We start from the raw sequence: 7,887 nt of genomic DNA, 5'->3' as shown, positions 1-7,887 counted from the left end.
TGGGACGCCACTCCCAAAGCCCCCTCACGTTTCCTGCAAGCTCTGTGAGGGCAGGGTCCTGTCTGTCTTGCTTACTATTGTTTCCCAGTGCCTAGTGCAGGGCTTGGCACATAGGAGGCACCCAATAAATATTTGCTAGGCTTATTTTTGGTGGTGGTGCCATTAGAATTGGAAAAAAAAGCCTCAGCCCTCATCAACGTCAGCAATCTTATTTCAACGAGAAAGCAGAGGCCCAGGAAAATGAGGACTCTGCCGCAAGTCCTACAAGAGGAAAGGTCAAAGGTAAGACTTCTCACTCCAAGTCCAACACGTTCCCCCATCATCCTACCCCTCCCAGTCACTGCCAGCCAGCCCAGCTCTCCTACCACGGCTACAGAAACGTCTGCACCCGTGATAAAGAGAGAACCTACGGGAAAGTGTGACGCGAAAGCCACCTTCATCTGTCACTGACGCCCTTCCTCTGCTGCCCGGCAGAGTGGCAGGCGAGGCTGCTGTTCTGAGATCCCCTTGGCAGAGCCGCAAACAGGGGCAGAGCCCTGGAGCTCCAGAGCCTTGGTGGCACGCCCTCCCCATAGGAATGGCCAGGGGCACCCTGTCCCCTCTCTTTGCATTTCCAACAGTTCTAGCCTTTGACACCTGGCATGAGAAATGTATACTGATGTTTCTTCCTTGTCAACTTGAGCTAAAGGCAGGGAGCAAGATGGCGATTTAGCAATTAGCTGGATCATATTTGGATTTGATAAAGCCCATTACCAGCAGCTGGCTAAATTTAACTCACGCAGGATAGGAAGGGAAGGGGTGTCTGTGTGTGGATTCAGGTGAGTGAGTGGATGAGAAAAGCCTGGGGTTCCATGCCCCCAACTCATTTCACAGCCCCAGAACCTTCAGATTGTAATTTTAATGAAATTTTCAGTACACAGACCACCATTCTTTCCCTCCCTCGTAGAGGTTCCTGACTCAGTCTTTGGTCAGGAGTGGTCCGGGAAACGTCTGCTTTCCGATGGGGTCTCTGGGTGGGAGATTTTCAGGAACTCAGGCCTGAACTGTTCCTAGCAAGGATTCACTCTCAGCACTGTTTTTGTCCCAGAATGTCAAAGCCGGTTATCCTTTCCGGACTTCTCCCCAGCAAGACAGAGAGGGAAGGAAAATGGCCAGAGGCTGTTCATGCCATCGTGCTCCTCCGCCCAGGAGCTGTCGTCAGGCATGGGTCTCTGGAAGCAGGGAACAAAAGAAGGCAAAGGCAGGGTCCGGCCTAGAACGAGGCTCAGAAAAAGAGCGGGGATGCCGCCACCTCGGTGGGAGTGGGCCAGGCCGGAGGCAAGAGGTCAGGTTCGGAGGTCGGGAGGGCGGCGCCGCCGTGGACGCGCTGGTGTCGCGCCAGGTGGGTCTTGCGGCTGAAACTCTTGCCGCACTGAGGGCAGGAGAAGGGGCGGGAACCCGTGTGGACGGCCTGGTGGCGGCCCAGGTTGGTTTTGGAGCTGAAGCTGCGGGCGCACACGGCACAGGCGTGGGGCCGACTGCCTGTGTGCACCGCCTGGTGGCGGCCCAGGTGCGACTTGCGGCTGAAGCGGCGGCCGCACTGCGCGCAGGCGAAGGGCCTGGCGCCGCTGTGGGCCTTGGAGTGGGCCACCAGGTTGGGCCGCGAGCCGAAGCGGCGGCCGCACTGCGCGCAGGAGAAGGGCCGTTCGCCCGTGTGCACCCGCCGGTGCCGCGCCAGGTGCTGCCCGTGGGCGAAGCCGCGCCCGCAGTCCGGGCAGAGGAAGGCCCGCTGGCTCGCGGGAGCGCCCGGGGGCGCCGGTGTGCTCCGGGGCGCGCAGGCCAAGGGCTCGGTGGCAGCGGCGGGGTCCACGGTGGCGCCCAGTGCGCACTCGTCGCACCCGAAAGGGCGCCCCTCGCCACGGTGCAGACGCTGGTGCACGGCGAGGTTCTTCTTCCAGCCGAAGCTCAGGCCGCAGTCGGAGCAGGAGAAAGGCTTGGGCCCGGGAGGGGACGGCGTGGGGGACGGGGCAGGGGACGGGGGCGAGGCGGGCGCGTCGGGGGAGGGCGGGGCGCGGCCGGCCGCCTCGTGGACCCTCTGGTGCCGCACCAGGTGTTGCTTGTGCGTGAAGCTGCGCGCGCACTGCGCGCACTGGTAGGGCCTCTCGCCCGTGTGGATGCGCTGGTGGCGGATCAGGTGCGTCTTCTTGCGAAAGCGCTTCTCGCACTCGGGGCAGGGGAAGGGCCGCTCGCCCGTGTGCGTCTTCTGGTGCGAGCCCAGGTGTATCTTCTGGCTGAAGCGCTTGCCGCACTCCGCGCACGGGAAGGGCCGCTCGCCCGTGTGCGTGCGCAGGTGGCGGGTCAGGTGGGCCTTCTTGCTGAAGCGCTTGCCGCACTCGGAGCACGGGAAGGGCCGCTCGCCGCGGTGGCTGCGCTGGTGCAGCAGCATGTGCGCGCGCTGCGTGAAGCTGCGGCCGCAGTCCGGGCAGGCGCAAGGGCCCTCGCCGCGGTGCAGCCTCTGGTGCAGCCGCAGGGTCAGCTGGTCCCGGAAGCGGCGCTCACAGTCCCCGCAGCCGTAGGGCTTCTCCGAGGTCGGGACCCACCCCGCCAGCGCGAGCCCGCCCAGTGCCCCCGGGGCCCCCGGCTCCAGCTTATAGGCGGCGGCCAGAGGCCCCAGGTCAGGTGCGGGAAAGGGGCTGGGGAGTAATGACAGGTGCTGGGGCCATTCCACCTCCTCTTCTGCCTCCTGATCCTCCTCCTCCACCTTCACCTTCCGAATCATCCACTCCTCCCCTGAAAGATCAAAGCAAGGCGAGTCTGTTAAGCCCCACGTTGATTTCATGCGACGTTTATTTGCCAATACCACCACCACTTCCTGCAGCCCTGAAGTCTAGCTTCCGCTGTTTCCACTGGGACGTTCCTGGGAATGACCAAACCCAAAGATCACTGCAAGCCCTCCTCCTGGGCTCTCTGCTGCGGGGACGCTTGCGCCCCGGTTTGCCTGCCTCCCTGCCTCTGGAGTAGCCTCCCCTTCCTCTCCCTCAAGGTTCAGTCCTCAGGTTCCTGTCCTGGCTCAGGTGTCCACGTGGCCCCCCAGATCTTTCTGTTCTGGAACCTCAACCTCTCATCTCCAGTTGAGCAACTCCCCTGCGTGGCCTGCGAATTGGCTACAGCTCAGCAGGATTACCGCCAAATACCCCACCTTCCCAGATCTACCCCGCCGATGTCAACGGTAGGTCTACAGCCTCCTTCTCCCAGCGGGCGGGACTCGGAACCTTGACTTTCACCTTTGACGCCCCCCTTGCTCTCTAACTCCTCCCCAGTGGCCAGTGAGTACCTCTGCATTCCTTCCTGTGGCTTCTCAGAGGCCCCCTGCTCCTGCAGCCTTCATTGCTGCTTCTAGGGCCAGGTGGGAAATCCCAGTTTAAGAAGAGGATTGCGTTTACAGGACTTGGGGGACCAATGGATGGTGCCACCGCCGGAAGAGCAGGGAGGGCCCTCTTAGGGAGCAGGCTGGAGATGGGTTCCCCTGGAGCTTTGCCCCCTTGGGCACTGCAATGGCCCAGCCAAGAGGAAGGAGCTCAGGACCCAGACCAGGAGTGTCCCCTTGGGTTCTCCTCTGCCACTAAGCAGCAGTGTGACCATGGTTGCGTCACTTAATCTCTTTGAACTAAGTTTGTTAGCTTGCTTAGGCGTAAAGGTTGGACCAGTTCATGGTTCCTAAATCTGATGCCATGTCATAATCTCCTGGGCAACTTTCACAAAATGCATCTATGGGAGCCGGGCCCGTGAATCTGTTCTCCTTCTTTCAAGCTCCCAAAGTGATTCTTGTTTGAGAACCTTTGCACCAGCTGATGGGAGGTCCTGTCTGGCTCTAAAAGTCTGGAATAGCCTGAGCCTTGGTTACATTACACATGGACTATCATAATTAGATTTACTCCTAGTTTCTTTTAGCCATCCACCAGTTCCAAACAACTATTTATCACACTGTGTGATATCGCTTTCATTTTCATTGTGCCACTCTTCTACTGAAGAACCATCAATAGCTCTCTCTTATTTAGAGGATAAAGTAAGTTCTAGCTGCATCTGAGGCTCACGCCAACCTAGGCCAACTCTCTTAATACTCCCAGGCATAAACCCCTCACTTCGGGCAAGCTGGTCTTCACGTGTCAACTTCCCTAGTTCGAAGTCTCTTCTCAGCCTAGAATGTTTTCCCATCCTCCACCCTCACCCTCATCCACGCTGAAGCCTACACCTCTCTCAATACGGAGCACAAATGAACAAAATCTTTGACAAATCCAACGCACGAGGATCTCATATAAACACTTAACTGTTGACACTTTTACGCTTCCTTGCGACATGCCTTTATTGTTATTTGTTCTTTTAATTCTTTATTCTAGCTCATATTGGTATCAGATTTCAGTTTCTGGAGGACAGACATCTTGTGTTCTGTTTCTTTATGCGTCTAATAAAAATGAGGATTGCCACCATGTACTGAGTGCCAACTGCAGATGAAGCACTGTATATACACTCTCACAAACCCTCACAAAAACCCCTGTGCAGAAGTTACTCTTATTTTTCGTGAACAAACTGAGGCTCCTCTAGCCTATCCAAGGTCACTCAGCCAAAAAACGTGGACCAAGGATTCAAGCCAGGACTGTGTCACTCTAGAGCCCCTCTCTTCCCGCTCTACCTAACACAGCCTGGACCTAGTGGGCACTAAATAAGCCCTTGTGGAATAAGTGACATCACTCAGGCAGAAGGTGATAAAGCTGGTGGTAGTGGAAGGAAGTGATGGGTAGGACTGTGGAGAGAGAACGAACTGTTTGATCGCCTTGCGTATGGGGGAGATGCGCCAAATACACCAGATTTGGAGCATTTGCGTAGCACCGAGATCAGTGGAGATTTGGGGGAAGGAGCATGTCTGGGGAGAGACAATGAAAAGGTTGATCAACGCCATATGTCCTCCCGGGAATCATAATTCAGGCTGTCAACAGGAATGAACTTTGCCTGGGGGAGACAGGCTGGGAAGTTAAGACTTCTGGAGGATGTCGAGGTGAGAGTGTGTTTCTCCTTGGTGGCCAGCCTCTCTGATTCCTGTCGTCTGTGGATGTAGAATTCCCTCTGCGTGCTGAAGCTCTACATCAGAAAGCTGCCGGGGCCTGATTCATCTTGGGTTGGTAGGGCCTGGGGTGGCTGCCTCCTCAGATAGCAGCTCGGGAGCTGGCAGGCCCCTGCTCCCTCCGCCTGGCCCCCTGGTGGGATGGAGAGCTGGGAAGACTCACCTGGGCAGGAGCCCATGGGCTCAGCCTTCCGTGGTGCACATGCCCGGCCTCCTCTGCAGGGAGCTTCACCTTGTTCAGTGGGGGCACCTTCCTCTGGTCTGGGGGCCTCACGCCCTGGCAGAGAACAGGCTACCTCAAGGACGCCGCAGACATCAGAGATGGACAGAGCTCCCCACTGGCGCTAGGAAGCAGGGGCTTTTGACACCCCGGTCCCGGCCCCACCGGCAGGATTGCATCCCACATCGTACCTGCAGGGGCTGAATTCCCAGCTGCCCCAGGGCAGCCTCAGGCTCCTTCAAGCAGGGCAGCTGCTAAGGCCGTGCAGGTTGCAAGAGCCACAGCTGTGAGGAATTTCTGGAATATGTGTGTGTAAGATAGTGGAAGCAAGGAAGGGTCCCTGCCCTGAGGCTTACATGAGGCTCCTAGGAGGGGAGATGGGGAACCTCCCGGCCACCAGATGGACTCCAGTTCCAAGGCAAATCATTAGAGGAGATCGGGGTGTCAGAAAGCCAGGTCCACGCCTGCCTTAGCCATCTTCTCCCCGTATCTGCTTAGCTGCCTCCCTCACCTCTTTCCAATCTTACTTTCCCAATGAGGCCTACTTTCACCCCACTATTTAATCCTCCAGCCTGCCCCACCCCTACCTGCAGTGGTCTCAGGCTCCCTCACCCCGCTTTACGCCCCCAAAGCACATAGCCTCTTCTAACACGGGTTGTAAGTACACTTATTTCTCCATTTGTTGTCTGTTGACCCTCTGCCCTCACTAGGATTAAGCTCCTGGAAGGTAGGGATCTTTGTCTCCTTGGTCACTGAGGTATCCTGAATATCTAGACTAGCACGGGGCACTTAGTAGGTGCTCAATAAATACCTGACGAACAAAGGAAGGAAGACTCCGCCCTGAGCCACCTTCCCTGGTCCCCACTTACTTACCTGAGCATTTGCCCAGCGCTCTCTCTTCCCGGGGAGGGGACATCTGTTCCTGGGCATTATGGGACTCTTCCCCAGGCTCACTTTGGGGGGCCATCTCCGGCTGTCCCACAGAGAGTCCTGTTACAGGCAAAAGGATGGGTCCAAGTAAAGCACAAAGTACAGAAGAGGTGATCAAAGATGGGGGGGGTCTTCCCCTTCCCAGCCCACCCAGTGGGTTTTCCCCATGTGCTCAGGAAGGAAGGGTGTCTAACTAGCACGGACAAGGGACAGCCAGGCCCTGCAGTGGCTTGGCCAGGTATCGACCTCAGGCCCCTTGCACTGCATCAAAGACAGGAGACAGAAGGAAGAGAGAGAATAGATTTAAATATCCTGGTGTTCTGTGAGTGCTAGCACAACCTCCAGCGTGGACCAGGCATTCTTCCTGATGAAACCGAAAAGGATGCTGCCCTAGAGAAAGGCTCCCAGGCTCTCCGGGGTATCAGGGTTGCGACCTCCTGAGGATGCTCTGCTGTCTGAATTAGGGAAGCAGCAGGCGTAGTATGCTCTTGAATCCTCCTACTCCCCTGCCCCCCATCCAAGTTCCTTCAGTTTTGCTGGCTCACCCAGGGACCTGAGGGCCTCGAAGGTCTCTCTCATGGCAACCCAGAATAACTCCTCCTGGGGATCCGGCCACAGACCCTAAGGAGAAATACAACCTGGTTCAGATTCTTCTCAGACAGCTTCCACCTGGGTCCTGGCTCTGCCCAACCTCTCCCCGTCAGCTATCTCCAGGAGCTCCAAAGGTGATGTCCTCAGGTACAGGTGAGGGAAATGAGGGAACGTGGATTTCAGAAAGCAGAGACCTTTGAAGGTGGACCAAGGCGAAGAAGGCCTTGAAGCCATTTCTGCAAGCTAAGCTCAGGTCAGCTCTGGAAGTCAGCCTGCCACCCTCACCTGCAGGTCTCTCGGAGCCAGCACCAGCCCTTCAGCGCTCCCCACCCCCCAGGGCCCTTGCCTAGGGGTGTCAGGAATCAACCGATTCTCTGGGGAGAGGGTGGAGGGTGGGAGACCAGAGGGGAGAACGGGGAACTTCGTCTCCTAGGCCCTCCAGCTGTCACTGCAGGAGCTGGTGAAATAGGAGCCAGCCTAGGGGCGGAGGTGAGTATCACTACTGGGCAACTGGTGGGGAGGCCCTCGGAGGAGGGTCCTCACCGGAGGCAGGAATGACTCTGGCTTCACCTCCCCAAAACCCTACCTCAAAACCATCGCCCCTCCCCCGCGGGGCTTTCCCAGGCTTGGACACCCGGCCCTCGAGCCGCCCTCGCGGCTCCTCCTCCAGCGGGTCCCCTGCCCCTCCCCCAGCAGACTCCCCTCCCCCGCCAGTCTCTCTGGCAGCCTTCCCTCCACCCCTCCCCTCTCCCGCTCCCTCCGCCTTCCGCCCTCTCTCCCCGCGGAAGCTGGCTGGCTCGCCAGCCCCGCCCCCTGCCCCGCCCCCCGGCTCCTCCCCCTGCCCACAGCCTGCCTGCCAACCCCTCTCGGCCCCCTCGGGTCTGCCCTCCGCAGCCACCGCCCCCCTGACCCTCCGCTGGGGCAGCCTCCGCGGCAGAGCTCCCCTCCCCCTCCGCAGGCTCAGGGCCGCCTTTCCCTCCCCTCCCGGTTCTCCCCCCGCCCCTTCCCCCCCCCGGCCGCTCACCCCCCCCCCTCCTTCCCCCCCCCC

The 7,887-nt window shown here is 58.7% G+C and overlaps 1 protein-coding gene across 1 annotated transcript; it reads right to left on the bottom strand.

Moving 5' to 3' along the window:
- Nucleotides 1-973: 973 nt before the first annotated feature.
- Nucleotides 974-6,865, bottom strand: ZNF467 (zinc finger protein 467). Its single transcript, XM_007122398.4, has 4 exons — nucleotides 6,794-6,865; nucleotides 6,192-6,308; nucleotides 5,262-5,375; nucleotides 974-2,769 (listed from the first exon to the last, which is right to left on the bottom strand). Exons 1-4 carry the CDS (start codon nucleotides 6,825-6,827, stop codon nucleotides 1,265-1,267), a joined length of 1,770 nt encoding a protein of 589 aa, XP_007122460.2. The 5' UTR covers nucleotides 6,828-6,865; the 3' UTR covers nucleotides 974-1,264.
- Between the last annotated feature and the right edge of the window lie 1,022 nt (nucleotides 6,866-7,887).

Source organism: Physeter macrocephalus, chromosome 5, assembly GCF_002837175.3.
Source record: "Physeter macrocephalus isolate SW-GA chromosome 5, ASM283717v5, whole genome shotgun sequence".
Classification (NCBI taxonomy): Eukaryota; Metazoa; Chordata; class Mammalia; order Artiodactyla; family Physeteridae; genus Physeter; species Physeter macrocephalus.
Note: the sequence above shows the minus strand (reverse complement) of the source record. Positions and strands in the feature narration are given on the sequence as shown.

Bases quoted from the DNA above. Each gene is read 5' to 3' on its own strand.
- ZNF467 (XM_007122398.4), bottom strand. From the start codon at position 6,827: ATGAGAGAGACCTTCGAGGCCCTCAGGTCCCTGG. The intron at 6,309-6,793 runs GTGAGCCAGCAA...TGCCTGTAACAG, and splicing joins CGAGGCCCTCAGGTCCCTGG to GACTCTCTGTGGGACAGCCG. The intron at 5,376-6,191 runs GTAAGTAAGTGG...GTTCTCTGCCAG, and splicing joins AGCGCTGGGCAAATGCTCAG to GGCGTGAGGCCCCCAGACCA.